This window comes from Panthera leo, chromosome F3, assembly GCF_018350215.1.
Source record: "Panthera leo isolate Ple1 chromosome F3, P.leo_Ple1_pat1.1, whole genome shotgun sequence".
Lineage (NCBI taxonomy): Eukaryota > Metazoa > Chordata > Mammalia > Carnivora > Felidae > Panthera > Panthera leo.
This window is the reverse complement of record NC_056696.1, coordinates 31,831,745-31,856,374: the sequence shown is the minus strand read 5'-3', so window position 1 is coordinate 31,856,374 and position 24,630 is coordinate 31,831,745. Positions and strand designations below refer to the sequence as shown.

The 24,630-nt window shown below is 38.1% G+C and overlaps 1 protein-coding gene across 3 annotated transcripts in view; it reads right to left on the bottom strand.

The window, feature by feature from the left end:
• Window positions 1-2,517: 2,517 nt before the first annotated feature.
• The window catches only part of LPGAT1 (lysophosphatidylglycerol acyltransferase 1), a 73,746-nt gene continuing 51,633 nt past the window's right edge, over window positions 2,518-24,630 (bottom strand). For all 3 annotated transcript variants that reach the window (XM_042925851.1, XM_042925852.1, XM_042925854.1), the window contains 2 exons: window positions 8,176-8,282; window positions 2,518-6,015 (listed from right to left, as the gene is read on the bottom strand). In XM_042925851.1, coding sequence (XP_042781785.1) covers window positions 5,864-6,015; window positions 8,176-8,282 — 259 coding nt within the window. In that variant the 3' untranslated portion in view covers window positions 2,518-5,863. The remainder of the gene's footprint in view (window positions 6,016-8,175; window positions 8,283-24,630) is intronic.

The window sequence follows — 24,630 nt, the reverse complement described above, 5'->3', positions numbered from 1 at the left end:
GCTTTCAGTCTTCTGCCCCCAATTTGTTCTTCGTCTTGGACAGAAGCAACTTCTAGGGGGAAAAAAATGCAACCTCAACTCAAAACAGCAGCCTGAATCCAAACAGAAGAAGAGGTAGACTGAACTGCAACGTTTTAACTTATTTGGTAGATCGTATATTTTTAATACATTTAAATTGTTTTCAGTGGGATCAAACATATTCTACAAACAAATACCTGAACAATAAAGGTTTTGAAGGCTCAAAACAAAATCTAAGAGAGACTTCTATCGGTCTACTTAGCTTTGAGACCGGAAAGCATAGAACCAGCTTTAGAAAAATGCAAGCTTCCCATGCACTTCAGGAAAAAGTTTGCATTTGTCAAATTCTTCCAATCAAAAGCATGCTCTGTAGGACTGATGTTAATGCTTCTCCACCTTTTAAAGCCCCTGCAAGGGTCAGTGATAGGAATTTCCTTAGAGTAGTGAGTAGCTTAACTGTGAGGAGTTTATTCAATACTAACAGTTAAACCGAAAAGACAGGCCAGTGGTATGCTGGAGACAGCTCCTGCCGGCTCCTGCCACTACAGCCGATTGTTACATTTTAGTGTTTTGCCAGCAGTTGTTAAACAGCTGTTATTAAAATTATATAAGCCTATAATTGGTGCTGGAGCTCAAAGTGGTTCACCTAACCAGTGAAATTTGTACAAGGGTAAGAAATAGTTTCACAGATCACATATCAGATTGAGTGACAATCAATTTGAGAAGTAGGTGAATTAAGATGTTATTCCATTTTTCAAACCATAGGTAGGCTACAAGAGTTCGGCAAAATCAGTTAAAGCATCCTGGGAGAATCACTTGGCCATATGGAGCTGACAATAACGTATATTTTATTATTATCTGTTAATTGTGTTCTATGTCCTTGCTATCAGGAAAATTTATAGCAAATGTATGTACACTTTGCATGCATCATTTTTTTTTTCCAGGAGAGCGGACTGGTGAACAGTTACCAAGATACCAACAATATACCAGTATCTCCACCATACCATGGGGAAAAATGGGGAAGGAGTGGAGGAAACAGGTTAAAACCAAAGAAGGAAGTACACCGTTTTTCATTTGGTTTTTCGGTTTGCCCTCAGCATCCAGCTGCCATGATGTGCTCTAAGTACATGTCCACAGATGTTAATGCTGAAGAATCTCCAGAAACACACAAACACCCCATCCCCACCACTAAGAAGTAAAAGCACTTTACTTGAAAAAAATCAACTTTATTTTTCTAGGTTAAAAAAAAATAGAACCAGCTATTCATTTTTGTTGTTGTTGTTGTTGTCGAGAAAATGTTTCTTTTGGTGTTCACATCTAAATTTCTGAAAAGGTGATCTGGTTACTAAAATAATCCCGTATGCATTCATAACCCAGATCCACGTGTGACCAGCCCTTTACAAAAATTAATTACAGTTGCCACAGCCTTTACATTCATTCTTATAATACATTACAACATGCAGATACATGAAGAAAGAAAAACAGGTCAACAAGCAGAAGTAAACATATGGCATCAGGAAAACTAAAATCCACCTGTATAAAATAAATACGACTTTGCAATAACTGTGATGAAAATGAAAGCACTTAATGTAACAATGGCAGGTCAATGTACAACTGTGTCATTACCCAGTCACCACAGAAGTTACTGTAAAATGCAGACTCCTCCCGTGGAAAGAACTTGTGCCTCAGTCATGTGTTCAACAGTTCTACACAATAAAAATAAAGCCATTTGAAATATGTGTGCACACTTTGCAACTAGAATACACTTAAAAATTTTTCACTCTTTCAACTGTTCTAAAAAGTATTAAATGTAAAAATCCTCAAATGGAAATTCTGCAGAAAAACCAATATTTTTCTTCCATATGGCTACAGTCACCCTCCCCAACAGTTCAGCACCCTCAGCTTGTTCCCAGGGTCCGGTTCCTGGGATTGTTGAGGATCAATGCAAAATGATTGCAATAAAGCACCAACCAGTGACCGCTCCAGAGGACACCCGGCCCCTTTGTGATCTAGAAATGTCCAATTTAGGTGGTTTTGGTCCCAAACGTATTAGACTCCACCCCCTCATAAAATAAACCAGTATACCTGCTGCCCAGTGCCGCTTTTGACTTTGCCTTTCACATTAACAGACGTAAGGCTCACAGCACTCCATGGCAAAAAATGAGACTAACCATTTTTATTCATCTTTATGGACCCAAGGGGACCCGCTCGTAATGGTAACTCTGGAGTGAAGTCCTGTGTAATGAAGAAAATGACGAACTCTTCCTATTCAGCAGCGCAAATAAAATTTTCTTAAATATAAAAAGAATCCAATAAGACTGTCCATGATTAAAGACTACTTTCTATGATTATAACCAGGTCCTGCTAGTTCAGAAGAGTCTTTAGGGAAGTGATTGTCAAAAACATTACTAAAGACAAATCCACAAGAAGTGAATAACATGAGCAAAGAATGAAGAGGCATTCTTAACATCAATGTGAACGATATTAACACTAGGATGATGTGAGGTTTACATTGGGTGATTTAACATTTCATTTTCATAAAAGGCTTGAGTATAATCGCAATACTGCCAACTCCTGATTATTCAGGGATTCCTTTTCTAGCCCATGGATTACTTAGGCTTTTGTGTTCCCTCTTTTTGCAGCGGTCTTCCCAAATCTTTTCGCCACTCATTAACAGTCAAAAATACATAAATGAGAGAAACTAATAAACAACTGAAATCTTTTTTTTTTTCATCAACAAGCATCCCCAGAAGAAAAAAAAAAAGTTTGATGAGAAAAAAACTCAAACTCGTAAATACACACTAGATTTTTGGCTAACTATGACATATTATTGGATTAATTATCCAGTAACCCCTAGTTCCTTTATAGTGGGAAATTAACAGTTGATTGTAATATTAAAAACTACTTAATATTATGACAGATCTGAACTCAGAGCTATCTTTCAAAAATCTAGATTCTCAACTTATTTGCCCACCCCAAAACATCATTTTCCATTCTATAGTTTTTCTTTACCTTCCACTGGTGCATAGCTTTCTCCATCGTATCTGTACATTTCACACCAATAATGGTTTCTGAAGTTAAGAGTGAACTGCCAGTGTGGTCACTTCTGTATTCACTGCACCTGCTCTTGGCCCATGGCCAAGCAGGGGCTCCACTGCTGTGACTTGTTGAGACCAGGATCCAGTAGGGAGTTCTCAACCTTCTCTGCCACGGGAATCTAGGCAGATCAACTGAGATCAAGAAGTGCTGAGATTCTACAAGCTACTGGTATAAAACTGGCACACTTTAATTTTTTCCCCCTTAACAAAACATACAGTCTCTAAACCTTTCATCTCACTTTGCGCAGAAAGTACAAATTGGGAATTTTTATTCAGTTCTGTACAGTGGCGTATTGCCGCTTCCCTGATTTGCCATATAAGAACACTGATTCTCTCTTCGCATTCCCTAGTGCGAGCAGGAGAACTCCAGTTACTGGTAAGGAGAGCACTATCGATGCTCTCAAATGAACGTATTTTGCAAACAGAAGAAAGAGAACACATTGATAAGCAATCAAAGAGGGATTGATCCGTTGTAAATACGGATCTATTTACAACCCACAGGTCTATTTTCAAAAATGAACTCATGTATCTATTGGTATTTGTCACTCTAGAGTCTGTTGAAATGACTCTGCGCTTGAAAAGTAAAGCATCTTATAGAATAGTTGGTTTAATGTGTACAGTATATTAACAGTATCACGTTCCTTTGGAGCACAGTGATGGTGACAGTGGCTCTAAATCGCATCTATGTATGCACGTATGCATTTCTTTCTCTCTCTCTCTTTTTTTTTTTTTTTTTTGGTAGGAGAACTGGCCACTCCTACCTGTGGTTTGCTTTAGCAATGAGGAAAAGGTCTGTTTAGCTAGGACTGTACATGCCATCCCTGACAGTGAGCAACTTATCCCCCCGATGGCTGACTAATCTCTCAAATGAACAATTTCAATTCATCCTGTAATCTAGCAGTGTTTGCTGGGCCTCAAACAGAAGCATCATTAAGCTTCTCTTTGGCTTCCTATTGTCATCCATGCCTCTTAATTGAGATTGATTTCACCTACTCACTGTCACTGTAAAGCACACAATAAAATGCCTGGACTTCAAAAAAAAAAAAAAAAATCGCATCTGATCACAAGCACTACCGAAGCAAACACATTAACACCGTCTTCTGCATTTTACCAGTAGTGGCATAATATGCAACGAGGTATTTCATTAACACATTATTCTCTTTCATATATGCACGGAATTAACCTAAAGACGAAGCTGCTGTGGACTTCTATTTGGTGTTGCTTTACCTTCCCACATAACTGGGAGAAAATTCACATCTTTTCAGTTTCCTTTTTTGGTTTATTTAAAAATAGAAAACATTAGCCTTTATTTTTATTTTCTGGCCTACTTCTCAAAATTGCCATTTGAATGATTAGCGACAACACGGGAATCTACAATGCTCATATCACAGAAAACTACCACTGACTTACTCAGATCTTAATAGTCCTACAGTCCCAAACTAAAACACACGCTCTGTCTCAACACTGGGAATGCACGGGAAGAGCCGATGCAGTCCCAGCACTTTGTGGGAAGAGTCTGGTTCTACTATGAGGTATAAATCACATGAACATAGTAGGAAAAACATCTTCTCTAGAAATAGACACTTGACTTTATTCTCCTTGAAAGCAACTGGAAGAGACAGGGGAAGCCTTTTGTGCTGGTCTGAATCCTGGTCACACCACCCTGACACAGGCAGCAACGTGACGTGACGACAGAGTATGGGTTCAGGGGTGCTGTGTGACAGCTTGTCACCATTTTGAGCCCGTGTCTGGCTCTAGCTCCTATTTTTCTGATCGAACCCCTATTTCACCTCAAACGGATCACTTAAATGCTTTACAACGTTGGTTTCAGCTGCCCCCGAGCAAACTTGGTGCTAATACCCCAAAACGGGAGACAAAAGCCTCGGAGCTGGACGGAAGCCTCTGCCGAGCATCAGGGTCCAGGTACACGCGCAGAGACAACACAGCCTCTCGAGAATTCCACTCACGGATTAGGCTTACGTTTGCTTTCAGGCTATATTACTAATCCTCTGCTATATATGCATCTGATAAAAGTGCATTTTGTAAAAGACAATTATCAATCTATGATATGCCTTCTGTACAAAAAGAGAAATCAAGTGACCCCCTCATACAAGGGAAAGCACTAGCGATGTAAACACGATATTAGACTGAGCTAGCCTTTTTTAGAAACACATTCTAGTACCAGAATGTGTCCAGTGGACACTGCTTTCCCCCCATGAGAATGCCTGACACTGGAGTGCCACTGCAAACCCCTGGGGAACAGTTCTTCAGAGGGTGCCAATGGCTCCCCTGCCTCGAGGCTCCTAGGGACACGGCTAGGGTCGGTGGAAATGACGGTGCTCTGCAGCACTGCCCTAACAGACACTACGAGCTAAGAGGAACGGACACAACTTTCTGAGCTTGAACTAGATTACCAAGTACATCTAGTGGCAACAGCATTTCTCTCAGATAGTCTTCTAGGATGGTTTTATGATTTCCTCTTCTCGAGTGGGATGTTCGCTTAAGTGTGTGGTAGAGTGTATCTTTTGAAAACATGAAAAGTCCTTAAAACATATTAGCAGGTCATTATATTACTGATCCTCATTTTAGTAGAGTTTTAAAATATCCCGAAGGGGGATAAATATTAATCCATCCATTGAATTTCCTTTGCTTTTTTTTTTTTTATATTCTGATTTGCACATGTAAAATAATGCACACTTATGAAAGTCTGAACTCCTCTGGTGACCTTGACAAGTCCCAGTCAATTCCTAAAACAGGCAATGGTAAAAATACTGAATGATCTTATACCACATATAGCCTGACAAAAATGCAAAAGACTGTATGAGAAATATCCACATATTGCTGAGGGTCATCTCCCTGGAAACAGCTTCCTTCTGGCCCTTGGGAGGTGGAAAAGCCCCTAAAAGACAAGATAGAAATATTAATTTGTTTTACTGTGGTGGTAGGTCTCCCGAACAAAAGCTGAATATTAGTTTAACTAGAATTTCTGTTGTTGGGTTTTTTAAAGCATTCTTCGACTTCCCTTTGTTCCTGAAGAGAGATCTCATTTGAAATAACAATTTTCAAACTGCTGACCCCTTTCCTGCCTCTGAACATTTGCATTTATTTTCCCCACTTGAGATGCTTCTCCTCATCTCTGTGAATAGCAGGTTTAACTGCATTCTTCCAATATCAGAAAAAACACCATCCATCTCCCTCCCCCGCCCCAAGGACATCACGCTCATCACTACGTTTATTTCCTTCTCGGCACTTTCCATGATCTGTAATGATCCAGATCTATCTTTTCTTTTTGCTACAGACTTGTTTACTGTCTGTCTCCTTCTGGAATATAAACTGCATGAGAGCAGGCACTCTGCCTGCCTTGTTTCCACTGGAACCCTACAGATTTCCATGGCAGCCAGGACACAGGATGTATCAAGTTGATATTAAATATTTTCTGAAATAACATAACTTACACTAATTCCTCTATTTACAAGTTAAATGTTTGCAAAAAGCGGTGGTAAATCACATATTATTTTCAAAAGGCAATATTATTTATGAAATATATCTTAATAATATAAAAAGAAACAAAGTAAACAGATGTCTTTAAATTCTTTTCTGGAAGGGAAGGCTAGACTACTTCGGAGCAATAGTACCTAAGGTCATCTTGATAACACTTCAGCATTTCAAATAGTCTTTGTCCTTGCTGATAATCCCTTTGGGTAAGCTGATTCATGTGGGGATTTGCTTCTCACAAGCAATTTACAGAGAGCACTTCCAAGTTGCAAGGTCTATTATACAAATAGCTTTCTTAAAAAAAAGACTTCCATTATTGTTGCTGTAATTTTGCCTAAATATCATAAAGCAAGACATAAAGATTGAAAAAGAAGAGATACTCTCTTCTCTTAATCACCTTGTGCCTTCTTACACATCTATCCTGTTTTATCTTTAAAGAAACTTTGAGAGTAAGACCAAAGATTGTACGTGGTGCAGAAGGATGTCTTGTTCAATGGGTCTTACTAAGAATTCTAAAGACATGCACAGCGTCCAACCCCTGTCATAGAATATGTACTAGTCCACAGCCCCAGAGTCGGAATGTTAGGATCAGGAAGGAATCCTGTTGTGGGTAAAGTGAAAAAAAACCCTAAACACAAAAACAAAGGCATTAATGGTAATTAACAGTATCAGCTTTTGCCCACCATCAGGACTTTGACAGTCTGATTTAAGAGGAACATTAATTCTGAACCAAAAAAATCTAAGTGGGAAGAATATAGCACTTTCTGTTCATCTAAAATCTCATAGCCATCAAAAAAACTTAAAACAACCTTCTCTTCCTTTTTTATCCTCTTCTTATTGTAAGTTGTAGAAATTAAGTGTACAATATACTTAGTTATTTGTGAAAGCACTTTGGTAATGCCGAACATTCTACCAATTTTCTTCTTTCCTAACTTCCTTTCTTCCTCCCTCTCTCCTCCTCCCTTCCCCTCCCTTCCTTTCACCGCATTGTAGTTTTCACAGAAGGTAGAGAATATTAAGTACAGATAAGGGACCTTACAATAAATTGACGTTTTTCTCCCAAGGAGAAAAGTGTAAGGTTGAGTATAAGAAAAGTATAAGTATAAAACTTAAAAAGTAAGATTTATCTCTAATATGTAAAGAAAAGAATAACCACGCATAAAAATGCAGTTCAAAACGATCTCAAATGACTGCAAGATGATGGCATTATTTAAACAATCAAGTAAGTACAATGCCAAATCATAAATGTTATTTGCTATTTCATAAAACAGCCGTGTAACTGTATATGTATATAGTCTTTTGCATACTGGTACCCTCCTGCATTAGTTCCATTTATATAGTTTACTCATCATTTGATCTTGCATATTGCCTGATGAAGTAAAAGCCTGAATACATTTAACACTAACATTGTTCTTATGAATATTCTAAGCTGAAATTCTTAACTGTAGAAATCCTTTGATTCCTTTAGGGTATCTGAAGAATGGAAAAAATGGTTATCTCCCCCAAAGTACATCTTTGGAACTACCACTAACTTCAGAAACCTATGTAATAGGATACTCTGTACCTGTTTCATAAAAATGTGATAAGAGTTCCTCTTTTTCAATAAAACGTTGATAGAGCCAATCAGAGAGGCCATCAGTCTCCAGGGGTACATCTTTAATTGGAAAGATCCTATGAAGAGTTAGAAAAAAAGCAAAAACTACTTTAATTCAGGAATCGAAATCATTCAGAAACACAACTTAGATTTGGTCACTGAAAAGCTGAAGAAAGTTATGGAATGGCCTTTGTTTTTGCCGCTTCTCAGATCATCTTGGTTTTTAAAATTTTGTTGATTACACAACAGAGTTCACTCATTCATTCATTCATTCACTAGCCTATCATATGTTAGGTCCAGCACCAGAAGATGAAAAAATATTAATAAGTTATGCAGTATCTATAAATAATTATTGAGAAATGCCTGTCTTCCTCTGTGGGTTTAAGAAGAAACGGTATTCAGAACAGATGAAGTTTTCAAGTGTAGCTACTTTAGGACACATTTAGAGCAGTCGGATGCTAGGCCGAATGCTGAATAATGCATCTTGGCCATGTTCTTTGGGAGGAGATGTCTGTGAACCAGACAGAATCTGCCTAAATTGGTGCCTTTTCACTAATTAGAGCACAGATATTGGTGTCCTGAAAGGGGCCACCTCTTACTGGAGCACAAATGTGAAGATTCTGTGAACGCGTCCCACCTCAACAGGAAACAGACTGGGATGACTAGTGACCCATAGCTGCTGGATGGGGGATCGAAAAGGGTAGCTGGGTAAATACTATACATTTGCTGACTCTGAAAAGTTTTTTTTTTTTTTTTTTGTTTTGTTTTGCTGTTTCTTGGTAGGGGGTTCTTCTTTTAAATTTCTTCAAATTTTATTTATTGAGAGAGAGTGTGCATGTGTACACATGCAAGTGGGGCGGGGGGGGGGGGGGGGAGGGAGGAGAGAGAGAGAGAGAGAGAGAGAGAGAGAGAGAGAGAGAGAGAGAGAGAGAGAATCTCAAGCAGGCTCCAGGCTCAGCACAGAGCCCACACAGGGCTGGATCCCATGACCCTGGATGATGACCTGAGCTGAGACCAAGAGTCAGACAGTGAACCAACGAGCCACACAGGGGCCCCTCTTTATTTTATTTTATTTTTTTAAATCAAAAGCATAAAGGTACCCAGTTTTAAAAGTCTGCAAAAAGTTTGTTTGTATGAAAAATAGCAGTCCCTGTCCCTCTGCCCTTTGTTTCTCTCTCCCCAGAGGAATTGATTTTTACCTCTTTTAACCAATTATCTTGATATTTATCACCATGTTTCTTCAGTTTGAGGGCCTATCTACTGACCTCCCCTATGGAAGATGGGGATCAAGCTCCTTTCTTTTCCCACCACACATTCATGTCCTTCCCATCTTCCCAGTGCAATGTGCAGTAATTTTAATTAGCACAGTATTAGATGTTTACATTGTTATAATCAGGTACATATATTCAAAGCTAAGCTCTGTAGTAAATCAAGGCTACTATTCCTTTCCTGCTCAATTTTTGTTCTCCCTGAATTGAGCAATCATATTGTTTTCTCTGAATATGTAACTAATTCAGCCATCAGCTCTTGTCTGTCAATTCTCTAGGTCAGGTCTGCAAACTTTTTCTTTTTTTTTTTAAGTTTATTTATTTTGACAGAGATAGAGAGCATGCGCATGTGTGCACAAGTGAAGGAGGGGCAGAGAGAGAAGGAGAAAGAGAGAATCCCAAGCAGGCTCTGCACTGTCAGCACAGAGACTAATGCAGGGCTTGAACTCAAACCATGAGATCATGACCTGAGCCGAAACCAAGAGTCAGGCTCTTAAACTGACTGAACCATCCAGGTGCCCCCGCAAACTTTTCCTTAAACGGCCAGATAGAAAATATTTGGACTTTGCAGGCTATATGGTACCTGTTGCAACTATTCAACTCTGCTTTGTAGTGTGAACGTTGCCTTAGGCAATATAGAAATAAATGGGTATAGGGGTATAGTTATGATCAAATAAAATTTTATTTAAAAAACAGGCAGTGCAGGGTGCCTGGGTGGCTCAGTCAGTTAAGCGTCTGACTCTTGATTTTGGCTCATGATCTCTCAGCTCATGGGTTCAAGCCCCGAGTCAGGCTCTGTGCTGTCTCTGTGCTTGGGATTCTCTCTCTCTCCTTCTCTCTGCCCCTCCCTGACTCATGCTGTCTCTGTCTCTCTCAAAATAAATAAACTTAAAAAAAAAAAATCAGTTTCAGGAAATCACAGTCTTGATTAAAAATTTTACTTTCAAAGCCAAAATATAGTTTTATTTACACAGAAAATAACTTTCCCAACCTTAGTCACCTTTCTGTTCCTCCAAGGATAGTACTACGTTGCTCTAAAGCAGTCATATAGAAGGGTTTTGGTCTATTAAATATTTTAATGGGGTAGGAGATTCTGAGGTCCAGAAACTTCAAGTTTCAGCTTGCTACTATAAAATCCCCTACCAGAATTAGATTTTCTTTTGCTTTGAAAGAACATTTCAAAGCATTTCTTTTGCTTTGAACAAAAAGATGCATTAAAGAACGTCATAACTTTTAAAGAGGAAAAAATACTTGAAATACTTATGCCACATAAAATCATCCCATAGGCTTGTATTTCTTAGCCCTTTCAGTGCTTATACTGCTGAGTAATTGAAAGATCTCTTTCAAATTAAAATTTTTACTTCTGCACTCTCATGTTCTCATATGCCTCACTAAAGTAAGAGACTGAGACTTCGGGGCCGAGATCCCCTTCCACAAACGGTACAGCTTTTATTTTGTTTTGTTTTGTTTGTTTTTAATATTTGGAGAATCTTTGTTCTTTGGGCCCAATTAAAATAATCCCAGAAGGTAGTGTGGCATAGTGACTAAGGGTATAGACTCTGGGATAGATGGCCGGGGGCTGAATTCTGGCTCAACAGCACTTGCCAGCTATGTGACCTGGCAAGAAAATTGTCTAACCTCTGTACGATCTGGTCCCTCCATCTGTAAAATGGGGTTAACAGTATTATGTACCTTACAAAGTTGTTACACATGCGCACTACTGGGCACAGGGGAGTGGCATAACTTGGTATTGGTACTGATGGTGGTGGGGTCATTAAAGGCCGGACCACTCATGGCAAGTAGCTGTGTTTTCCAGCTCTCTGGCTTCAGCAAAAGTTGTAGTGATTAAACTGGACCCAAAGTTGCTATAAGAGTTTGACAGTTCGTGACTATTTTCTTTTCTTTTCTTTTTTAAAGTTTATTTGTTTTGAGGGAGATAGAAATAGCATGAGTAGGGCAGGGGCAGAGAGAGGGGGAGAGAGAGAGAATCCTAACCAGGCTCCATGCTGCCAGTGCAGAGCCCAATGCAGGGCCCAATCCCATGAACAGGAAAATCATGACCTGAGCTGAAACCAAGAGTTGGACACTTAACCAACCAAGCTACCCAGGCACCCCTCCATGACTATTTTCATACGCGTAATACTCTACACATTTTTCACACAGCGTAATACTCTATACATACAGTGTGTGCGTGTTTCTATACCAGTGAGGCAATCACTGGTATAGCCAGTGATAGTCAGCCTCAAGCCAGTCATGTAAAAAGATAAATGTTGTTACCAAGTATTACAGAGGTGAATTCCTGACAGAGATTCTAAAGATTCTTTTAATATCAATAATGAAATAAATACTCAGAGGAGCAGAGACATGGAGATAAAATTTCAAATGAGGGGTCAGTTCCTTGGCTATTTAAACAAGTTTGTCTTTCCATTTCTTCAAAGGGTAACTCTCTACTCTTTGAATTATAAGAAATTCTCAAAGTAGAAATAATATTCCAAGAATTTTAATGTCTCCTCTCTTCCTCTCCCCATTAAAAAAAAACTTTCTCTAAGATTTATTTATTTTTGAGAGAGACAGACAGACAGAGAACGAGCAGGGGAGAGGCAGAGAGAGACATACACACAGAATCTGAAGCAGGCTCCCCTCTCCGAGCTGTCAGCACAGAGTTCGACGCAGGGCTTGAACACACAAACTGTGAGATCGTGACCTGAGCCGAAGTCAGAAGCCTAACCGACTGAGCCACCCAGGCGTCCCTTCTTCTCCCCATTTTAACTAAGAATGCAGATCCCTATGGGGGAAAGTTACATAGCCTGTACAAGCTCCTCAGGCTGTTCTGATAGACTGACCAACCTGCAGTGGACATGGAATCCTACAGAATTTAGCCACTAGGCAAACATATTTCTATGGAAAAATGTTGGCAGTGTTCACCATACAATGCTAAATTCACATTGTCTCATCTGCTACATCTTTGTCCTTGGCTGCAAAAGGCCAAACTCCCTTGTCTCAAGCCACTATCTCTACTTAAAGTGGGTTTGAAAGGGAGATTTTTTTTAAGTCAGTTTGTGAAGTAGCTTTTCCTAGCCTCTTGCCTTGTCTGAGAAGTCTCTTTAGGTACCTATTGTATGAAACAGCCATTTATATTATGAGGACTGAAGGTCTACATCCACCAAGCAAACTTACAACCTTAATTTGCAGGTAGGAAGAGGAATTAACACAAATAATGACTTTTTTTTTTTTTTTTACCTTTTCTATATTTACACTGTTGATTCCTTTTTCTTGTCACTAGAGCTGGTAATACTCTAGTCAATACTGACAACACTGACTGGAGCTGGTAATAATGAGTTTCCTTGTCATTCATTTCTCCTCTTTCTTTAAAAAAAAAACTTTTTTAACGTTTATTTTTTGAGAGACTGAGACAGAGCATGAGTGGGGAGGGAACAGAGAAAAGAGTCACAGATTCCGAGCTGTCAGCACAGAGCCTGATGTGGGTCTCAAACTCACAAACGGTAAGATCATGACCTGAGCTGAAGTCAGATGCTTACCCGATTGAGCAACCCAGGCACCTCTCATTTCTCATCTTTCATGGGGGAAACATTCAATAGTTTACCATTAAGTGTGACATTTACTGAAGATTTTTTTGTAGATACCATTAGTAAGATTAAAGAAATCCCCTTCTATTTCCAGTTTGCTAAAAGTGTTTTCTTTGTTATCATGAATGACAGTTAACACTTCATCAATTGTTTCCATCTATTGACATGTTTTTATAATTTCTTCCTTTATTCTGTTAATGTGATGAATTAAATTGTTTTTTGAATGTTTTTTTTTGACCAATTTTGAATGTTAAACAAAACTTTCATTTGTGGAATATATGTTCTTGGTATGCAATCTGATATGTTTTTTATATATTGCTGGGTTAGTCTTGGATTTATAATCATGGAAGAAATTTGCCTGTAAATTTTCCTTTCTTATAATATCCTTGGTTCAGGTTTTGATATCAGAGTTATATTGGTTTCATAAAACAAGCCCAGAAGTATCCCCTTTTCTATGCTCTGGAAGAATTATACTTAATGTCCTTTTTTGTCCTTTTAGTGACTATAGAATCTGTAGTAATGTCCACTTTTTCATTCCTGATATTGGCAATATGGGCCTTCTTTTTTTCTTGATCAGCCTTGCCAGGAGTCAATTTTATAGTGCTTAAAAAAAATTTTTTTAGTGTTATTCTTTCTACTGTATGTTTTTGATTTCAAGAAATTCTCCTATATTATTATTCCCTGATTTCCACTATCTTTGTATTTAATTTGCTTTTCTTTTTCTAACTTTCCGAGATAGACATTTAGATCGCTGATTTTCAGGTTTTTTTCTTTTCTAACAGAAGGTTTTTAAGGCTATAAATTTTCCTCTTGACACAGATTATGCTATATCCCATAAATTTTTATATTTTCCTTATCATTTCTGTTAAAAATATTTTGTTGTTGTTGAAATTATTTTCTAATTTAACTGTAGTCTCTTAATACACAGTAAACATTAATTATTTCCTAATAATAGATAGAGTCTCATCTTTTGTTATTCTTATTTTTTAACATTTATTTATTTTTTAGAGAGAGACACACACGGGTGCCTGAGCACAAGTTGGGGAGAGACAGGTAGAGAGGGAAACAGAGGGCTCCAATCTAACAGCAGAGAGCCCCATACAGGGCTCAACTCAGAACCATGAGATCATGACCTGAGCTAAATTCACACCCTTAACCAACTGAGCCACCCAGGCACCCCATCATCTTTTGTTATTCTAAACAATGTGGCAATGAAGAACATTATGCAAATGTCCATCCTTCTGTGTACAAGTGCATCTACAGGGTAAAATTCCAAAATGAAATTGCTAAGTCATGGCTAAATGTATTAGTAATTTTGAAAAATGTGGCCAAATTGTCTTCATAAAGATTATATCAATTTATATTCCCACCAGCAATTTATGAGAATGCCTCTCATGGAAAGATTTTTAAACTGGAGAATAGCAAAAGTCAGAGGCTCTGCTTTGGAGGATAGCCAGCAATGTTTCACAACCGGGATATGCAAATTTGGGGACATATTCTTGGGGATCCATCTAGGAGTTCTCTTTAAGTATACAGAGCTCTTGTGTTTTCATTTCAATATTAATCTTAATAAAAATATTCTGAATTATACAGGTAATCATCTTTTTACTAAGTACTGCCATTTGACTTCAGTGCCAATGTTTATAGTAACTTTGGCACAACACGGTACTACTTAAAAGGCCAAAAAAGTGAACGGGGGCATACTCAAGAGCAAAATCTATACTTTCACCTCTTAAAATCTGAGAGTTAGCTCTAACTCTCCCTGTGACTTGTAATATCCACTAAAATGAGACAAGAGATGAGTTCTGCCTCTTATAATGGCCGAGGAGCTCACAGGTTCCAGTTATACATTCTGGACAGAACACCAAAAGTAATTAGTAGAGAGCACTGGAGAGTGACTAAAGACAGGCAGATATTGGAGGAGAGTCAACACGGGCAAGGCAGGAACGGTACTGGGCGAGTTTTCCATTTCTTCCAGCTTTTTACCTGAGGGAAATTCCCAGTTAGTGCCACACAGGGAGGCTTAAAATTTAGAGCGGGGAGTCACAACTTCAAGTCTCTGGATGAGCCCTGAGCTATGTATGTATGGGGCAGAGTCCAGGCAGAAGAAAGCCTCACAACTCCAGCCAGCACAGTTCCAGGTACAAGGAAGGTGTGCCCAGGGCCACGCGGGGAATTTAACCGTTCAGGAAAATGTAATCATCTGTTTCCTCCAAATGAGATATCCTTGAGTATTTGGATTTTTAGGAAAGTTGGTTAACTTCATCCGGAAACTCCAGGAATGTTTTAAAATTAAAAACTTAAATTTAAAAACTGGGTTTTATTTTTTAACTGAATGGCATTACAAATTACTGACTTTTTACTTTTAGATAATTTAATACTATCTTAACACAGTTTTGCAATATAAGCAACACCCTTTAAACTACTCACTTCTACCACACTGAATAGCAGCCAAATGGTTTGGGGAATTATTTGCATTACTTTTTGACTTATAAAAATATACTATTTCTGTAAATATAAAATCAGGCCTAATCAACCTAAGGGAAACTTAGCAAGAGCCATAGGGCTAAAGAATATCTTGAAATAGTATTTAAAACATCTTTAGGGGCACCTGGGTGGCTCAGTTGGTTAAGCATCCCACTTCAGCTCAGGCCATGATCTCACAGTTTGTGAGTTCAAGCCCCACATCGGGCTCTCTGCTATCAGTGTGGAGCCTGCTTCGGATCCTGTCTCCCTCTCTCTGCTCTTCCCCCGCTCATGTGCCCTTTCTGTCTCTCTCTCAAAAAATAAACATTTAAAAAAAATTTTTAAAGCCCCACCTTATAAGGAGAAAAGTGACTAAAAATATGGCTGAATTAAACAGAGGAGTTTGGATTTACCAACTGGACTCTTGAAAGAACTTGGTGACGCTGGTGAAGTATATATTGCTTTAAGTGGGGGTGAGTGTGGAAATGGGGCTGTGTTTTAACAGAAAACCTTCCCTACCATCTGCCTAGAACAGCTTGGACATTCTCTAGGCCTGAGGAGACAGCCAGAAGGGCAGACCAAATGCTCCCTCAAGAGCAATCTACTTTTATTACTCTGTTTGATCACCGTGGGATTAAAATATTAAAACAACTAATCCCCTAATATGGCAAAGTATCAAATGCACTCAATACCAGTCCTCTTGGAATCAAATAAAAGGAGTTCTTGTGGGAAATAAATAAATAAAGAAATAACAGAAATAAATCTTTCCAGTACCAGTAGCTATCCAAATTAGAAACTAGCTTCTAATTTTCAAGAAACAAAAATTCTAATCATCAGTAATCCAGAATGTGCTCTTAAAAAAAAAAAAAAAAGTTTATTTATTTATTTTGAGGGAAAGAATGAGCACACAATTGGGGCAGAGGGCAGAGGGGGAGAAATAGAATCCCAAGCAGGCTCCATGCCCAGTGCTGAGCCCAATGTGGGGCTCGAACTCACAAACCCGTGAGATCATGACCTGAGCTGAAACCAAGAGTGCGATGCTTAACCAACCAAGCCACCCAAGCGCCCCCAGGACGTGCTCTTAAATAGAGTATTCTACCAAAATCCATTGAATCAGATTTAAGAGCACTAGACAAATTACACTTGCAAAAAAAGATATAAATAATGCTTAGCAGCTGGCACCTCTATACATTTGTTAGAACATTTGAATTTTCATGGTACCGAGAATCCAAAGTGGGAGCTAGCTAACAAACAACATGGCTAAACCCTCGATTCAGTTATGCCAACTCCAAGTAAGGGAGCTAATAAACACTGAGGAAGATTTTGAGATGCACAGTTCCTGCTTTCAAAAACCTAATAATCTAGCAGAGGGAAAAGTAAACAAATACTCTACTGCCAGAATATGGTCAATGCTGTGTAAGGAATTTAAAGAACTTCTGTGTGACTTTAAAGGAAGGGGGTGTGTTGTCTACTTATGGCACAGGATACGTGGAAATGGCCTCACTTCAGTTGGCCTAAAAAAGTAATTAGGATTTAAAAAAATTTTTTTAGTTAACAAAGTAACAATATGCATATAGTTTTCAAGAGTCAGAGTACTCCAAGGTTCACATGAAAAATAATAGGCCTATTTTTTCCCTACTGAGATACCTGTTTCTCAGATACAGCCCTTTTCAATTTTCTTTTGCCATTTACCTCCATCTTGCTTATAAACATGCTGCTACCACTATTTCTAGATTATCCAACTTCAAATTTATTCACTGACTTCCTACTATGGAAGAAGGATTTGGCTCTCTTCCCCTTTGTCCTCTTCCCCTTCAGCTTCTTCCTCCTCTTCTCCTACACAGTTAATAATTCTTTCTCAGTGCCAACTCTGTCCCTTGTAACTATGCTTATTAGTTTACATTCTATGTATTTTCTCATGTGTCTATGGCCTCTATTAGACTGTGCTGTCCTCATCGTTGCATCCCTGGTGCGTAAATCAGTGCCCAATCCTTTGTGGGAACTCGAGCTTGCTGAACTGACTTAAAATGAAAGTAATCTGCCACTATAAAACTTACGAGGTGCCATGTGTAGACAGCCATCAGTACCACGGGTGTAGTTAAGTGACACCCACCAGGACGGGTGTGATAAGAATAACTCAGAAATGCAGAAACTGCTTGTCACCAAAAGCAGATTTATGGACAAGAACAGGCAACTGCCAAATTGAACATATCAGAGTATCTCCCAGCATTCAAGTTCCAGAAGTTTTGCTTTGAGCCACTGTCCTGAGGTAAGCTGCTCAAGCCTTCACCCTCAACATGCTAAAATGTAATATTTACAGCTTCCCCCTGAATCCACTAGCAACGTTAAAAAAAAAACCCTCAGTTATCTGAAAACAGAATTTAGTAACTCAGATATAAACTTGTACCCACTTTAATACATGGATAAACCAAGGCTCTAAGGCAGCAAATGTAGGGTCATATAGGAGAGAATTTCAAGTGACTTTAATGTTTACGTAGAAGGAGAGAAGGCAAATAGCACATGGGCCACTGCTTCCTTTCATAGTCAGGAAAAATTCAGCCTGGGACCCCTTCTCCTTGAGCCCTGCTCCTTGTAATAATCAAAACTATAGCAAACCAACATGCCACGTGAAGGTATAAACAATGAAGTGGCATTGTTTAGAACTCAAATTTATTTATATCTTTATTCACGTTGTATCTTTTGAGACACAGTAAGATGCTTAATAAATGCTTGCTGAGTGAACTGAACTATCAAGTAAGCAAAACACGACACTGGTATATTTGCTTAAGAGAATCACACTATTACACTTTCCATGAGTCTAATAACTTAAAAATTTACTGTTAAGGCTATTTTTTTTAAGAGCAGTTTAAGGTTCACAGAAAAATTGAGGGGAAGGCACAGAGAATTCTCCCTGTCTCTCTAATGACTTTTTAAAACTTTTTTTTAAGCTTATTTATTTTGAAATAAAGAGGGGAGGGAGGGCCAGAGAGAGAGAGAGAGAGAGAGAGAGAGAGGGAATCCCACGCAGGCTCCACGCTGTCAGCACAGAGCCCAATGCAGGGCTCAATCTCATAAACCGTGAGATCATGACCTGAGCCAAAACCAAGAGTTGGATGCTTAACTGACTGAGCCACCCAGGTGCCCCGACTTTTTAAAACTTTTAATCTTGAAATAATTTCACAAAAAAATTTGTAAAAATAGTACAAAGAATTCACATATATGCTTCATTCAGATTCCCCAAATATCAGTATTTCCCACATTTGCTTTATGTTAACATTCCTTCTCTCTATATATATCTTTCTGACACATATACATATGAGTTTTCAACTTTTGAGAGTAAATTAGTGTCCCCTAAATACTTCCATGTGTATTTTCTAAATACAAGGGCAGTCTCTTACATAACCATAATGGAATGATCAAAATCAGATTAACACTGATACAATATTATTATCTAATCTAAAATCTACAAACTTCATTCAAATCATGACAATTGTCCCACTAATGTTTATAACAAAACAAAAATAAAAAGGAAAAAGGAAAAAGAAGGTATCATGCTGTAGGAAGAGGAATATAGCAGTAAAATAAGTAAAACAGACTGAAGATGGAACCAATATCAATAAAGGGAATATTTAACAAGAAAATACACTCCAAGTAAAAGGTAATGAGGCCTGAACTAGTCTGTGGTATTTAGATTAAAAAAAAAAAAAAAAAAAAAAGAAACATCGCAGAGGTTTCCTTCATAGGAATTGGTAGCTGAATTTGAGATGCAGAATTAAATTAAAAACTAGAAGGGTCAAAGAAATTCAAAATTTTCATTCTGGGTGAGGGCAGAATGATATCAGCATAAATCCCACTTAGACATCCAGGAGAAACAAGTTTGTGTGAAGGAAAGTGAGTTCAGTGTTAGAAATACCAGGCTTGCAGAAACAACAACTTGTTATCCCAGTAGGGAGAGTGAAATAAGGGTCTGGAACTTGGTAGAAGGGCTGAGAACTAGCAGTAAGACTCTAGAGGGGCTGTTTCTATTTACTCTACTATGAACTCAACCTCCACAGACAAAAGAGGGCTAAAAACAGGATCCTGGAGAAGTCTATATTTAAGCAATTTGTCACTCTGTGTGTGTGTGTGTGTGTGTGTGTGTGTGTGTGTGTGTGTGTGTGTGATCCTGCATTAAATGAGTGGTTAGACAAAAAGACCTAGCTAGCCCTGCCACTTCTCAGATTCAACTGACTTCAAGTAACTAAAAGATAGTGATCTTCAGTGAGAGTTATGCTTAACCATTATTCAATCAAAAATTAAATGCTAAGAATTTTTTTTATTTTGGGAATATAATATTTCTAACAACACTAAATTAACCGTTAGAAAACAAAAATAGTTTCTGAATACCAGTGGCAGTCACTGTGCTTGATCCTGAAGAGGCCAGGGAGGTGGGGAGAGGGCTCTTCATTTCCAAAGCTCATCCTAGTTCTCCAAATCATATTATGTCCAGATTCACGTACTGAAAATAACTTAGTAAATTAGATTTATAGGTTTTGGTTTTTGATCTCAACTATGTCAACAGTACAAAATTTCTTCCATGTATAACTTTTTATCAATATTTGCGAAGAAATTAAGTCTATCTTCTAAGTAGAGGATGAAGATTTTATCTCACTTGAAATGATGGTTCACCTCTTTCAAATTTCAACCTCATTACAGAAATACAGAATTCAACTCACAATTCAGTCAAAATTCAATTAAGACCAATGCCTCTGGCATCCTAAATGCTGCCAAACTAAAATGTTTTCTTTTCTTAAAGGAAAGGGGGGAGGGGAAACCTGTGGGTACAGAAAAGAATGGACTTGTGGGTGGTGAACATTAATAAAAACAGCCAAGCAGAACTAAAAACTTGAAGACTGAATTTAATGTGTAACTTTCCATTTTCCAACTAGAAGTTCTGAACAGTGACTGAAGACAAAAATGTCCATGCTTTTCCAGGGAGAGGCTAGGATACAGAGACAAAGCAACAGAAAACAAGAGGTGAGAAGAAAAGCAGACAGGAAGAAGAGAATTATTAGACACAGCAGAAGTAGGGGTGAAATGAACAATAATTCTAAGCAAGGATAGAGAAAACCCTAGCATAAAAAAAAAGTAAAGACAGGGGTGCCTGGGTGGCTTAGTTGGTTAAGCGTCTGACTTCATCTCAGGTTATGATCTCACAGTTTTTGAGTTGAAGCCTTGCGTCAGGCTCTGTGGAGCCTGAAGCCTAGAGCCTGCTTCAGATTCTGTGTCTCCCCCTCTTTCTGCCCCTCCCCAGATCGCACTCTGTCTCTCTCTCAAATATAAATAAACATTAAGAAAAAATGTAAAAAAAAAAAAAAAAAAAGAAAAACTAAAGACAAGACACTATTTCCTTCTGCTAGGAAAAAAGAAAGCCTAATTTTAGCTCAAGAGGCACTCTTATCACCTCACTCCCAGATGGGTAATTTGGGGGCTGGGGCAGAGGGTGGTAAACCTCTAAGGGTGCATCATTAGTACCTAAGTGTGTACCACTTAGGCGTGAACTACTTTAGACTTACAGTTACTGGGAAAAGGTGACCTGGAATTTGGTCCCCATTATGTTAAATGACTGATTTTCACCATATTAATTTTATCCTACTTTCTTCCAACTTTTACACCAAAAATATATTATAGAAATTTAAGCCTCTTAAAGTTCACTTTTAAATTACGGATAAAGCACTAGAATATGAAAATCTAGACTATACGAGTATTTCAATATGCCGGATTTAAAGGGGTAAAATCTATTTAGCATCTATTAAATTATATATATATATTTTAACTTATTTAAATGTTTATTTATTTTTGAGAGAGAGGGAGAGACAGAGTGTGAGCAGGGGAAACACAGAAAAAGAGACACAAAAGCCAAAGCAGGGCTCAAACTCACAAACTGTGAGATCATGACCTGAGCCGAAGTCGGATGCTTAACTGACTGAGCCACCCAAGTGCCCCAAATGATATTTATTTTACATGTGAACTTATTAAATACTTATAACTACCTGATGAAAATGCATTCGTTGAAATTATGCAAAGGACTATTAGACCAAAATCCTAAATTCTACAGGCAATTTCTTTTTTTTTTTTTAAATTTTTTTTTTTTTTCAACGTTTTTTATTTATTTCTGGGACAGAGAGAGACAGAGCATGAACGGGGGAGGGGCAGAGAGAGAGGGAGACACAGAATCGGAAACAGGCTCCAGGCTCCAAGCCATCAGCCCAGAGCCTGACGCGGGGCTCGAACTCACGGACCGCGAGATCGTGACCTGGCTGAAGTCAGACGCTCAACCGACTGCGCCATCCAGGCGCCCCGAAATTTCTTTTTTTGATTAGGTTTTAAATTGAAGAACTAATACATTCACGTTGTAAAAAAAAAACTTCAACTACTATAATGAGAAGAAAGATCCCTCCCCACCAGAGGCGTTGTCTGTCCACAGTTGAATAGCAACTCTATGGTAGGTCACTATATGTGATATAAAACCAATGGTCTCAAACCACTTCATTTGTTGAATAATCTGTTCATGTTCCTCTGATAAGTGATACTTACTAAATCATATAGAAGTTCCAAAATAAGTCTGGATTTTTAAATCTTTCCATTGATCTGGCCCTGCCCTCATAATTACATTAAACCCTGACATCTGGTAGGAAGTATTCCTCTGTTTCTTTCGTCTTCGAACTACCTTAGCTATGTTCCGTTATCTCTGCTCTCTCAAATGAACTTTAGAACAATCTTGTCAAGTTTCCAGAAAAACCCTCTTGTAACTTTAATTATGTTAATTTTATTGATTAATTTGGGAGAACTGACATCTTTGTAATTTTGAGTCTTCCCCTCTATGAGCACAGTCTCTCTTTCCATTTATTCAGGTCTTTTATGTTCTTCAATGAAGTTTTATATTTTTTCTTCATAAAAAATAAACTATACATTTTTTCGTTAAGTTTTATTGCTAGGTACTTTATAGTCTTGCTTCTGGGAAGAGTATGTTTTTAAAAAATTGTATTTTCTATTTATTGCCAAGATAAGGGATACCAATGATTTTTCTGTAGTGATTTTATATGAAGATTACTGAACTCTATAAATAGATGGTCAACTCAGTCTCTTGGGTTTTCTATGTAGACTTTTGTGATGGTTCACTTTACATGTCAACTTGACCAGGATAAGGAATGCCCAGATAGCTGGTAAACATTATTTCTGGGTGTGTCTAGAAGAGATTAACATTTGAATCAGTAGATCTAGTAAAGAAGATTTGATTGATGCCCCCATCACTGGCAGATGGGCATCACACAATCCGTTGAAGGTCTGAATAGAACAAAGTGGAAGAAGGGTGAGTCTGCTCTCTCTGCTTGAGCTTAGCTGTCTTTTCCTGACCTAGAGACATTAGTGGTCCTGCTTCTTGGGCTTTCAGACTCAGATAGGTACTCACACCATCAGCCTCTCCTGCCCTCCCTTTCCCAGACCTCGGGACTCAGACAGAATTTTCCACTTGCTTTGGTGGTTCTTCAGCTTGCAGACAACAGATTATGGGACTGCTCTGCCTCCACAATCATGAAAGCCAATTCCTAAATTGAACCTCATCTTACAGATCACTCTGTATATCCTCTTGGTTCTATTTCCCTGAAGAAATCCTGACTAAAACAACGACCAGTCATCCCAGTGGATGATATATAGTTCATTGTTCAATTAAGTTTAGAACATTTCCAACACCTTTATAGTTTGGGACACAGGGAAAAACCCTTTTTAATGGTTCATGAAATAATATAAGGCTATGAACCTTCATATAAGATCACTAGGAGGGTATTTTAGGCAAAATTGATACTTGTTATGTGTTACATGCCAGAAGAGGCCCCAATTCTAAATTGAAGTTCCTAACATCATGGGGTTAAAGGGATGGAATGAGGAAGTATCATTTTTTCCTGAAAGCATTGGATGTATTTTTTTGAAGTTTTTTAGCTAATAAAAGCATTCAAAAATCATTTCTGACAACCAGACATTTTATGCATCCTGATGGAAGTAAGTATCACTATTTATGAAGCATTTCTTATCAAGCAAATTCAAACTTCAATCTGATGAAGTTTTAGTCCCTACCCCCCAATTAACAGGAAACAGAAGGGACAGAGAAATACACAGGATACAATCAGCAAAATAAAAATTGTAGCCAGCCTGCAGGGCAAATAATCTGGTACCCTCAAAAATAAACTACAAGGACAAGAAAAAAGAAAGAGAGGGGGAATCAGTAAATAAGAAGAAACATAAGAGATATATTGACCAATTATAATCTAATTGAATCCAAACTGTTTTTAAAAAATCACTTATGAGGGGCGCCTGGGTGGCTCAGTCGGTTCAGCATCCGACTTCAGCTCGGGTCATGATCTCACAGTCTGTGAGTTCGAGCCCGTGTCAGGCTCTGTGCTGACAACTCAGAGCCCGGAGCCTGTTTCAGATTCTGTGTCTCCCTCTCTCTCTGACCCTCCCCTGTTCATCCTTTGTCTCTCTCTCTGTCTCAAAAATAAATAAACGTTAAAATAAATAAATAAATAAATAATCACTTATGAGATAATTCAGAAAAACTGACAATTGTCTAGATATCTGATGGTATTAAGGAACTGTTATTAACACTTTTAGGTATGATACTATGTAATTTTTTTTTACAAAAGAACTCATATTTTAGAGAATATGTAATGAAATATTTACAAATGAAATGATAGGATATTTGAGACTTGCTTCAAAATATTCCAGCGGGTTCTGGAAAATAGCATAGGGAAAACAACATTCCCCATAAGAGCAGGATAGGTACCTGGGCTGAATTTATAGGTTTGATATTTTCCATAAGAAAAGTTTTAGAGAGAAAAACTATTTCTGAAATTATAGCCTCTAAAACTTACAAAAACTTGTGATTTTTAAATTTTGTTGTTTTAGGAAGTAAGGAAAAAAAACAGAAAGGAAAACCAGAATCACAAATATATTAGGTTTATGCATAAAATTACCAAAATAATATACTGTTTTTGTATGTCGGTAATTTTTCTCATACACTTTTCCCTCATCTCTCTGACAATCACTTTCCCCATTCAGATGTAACT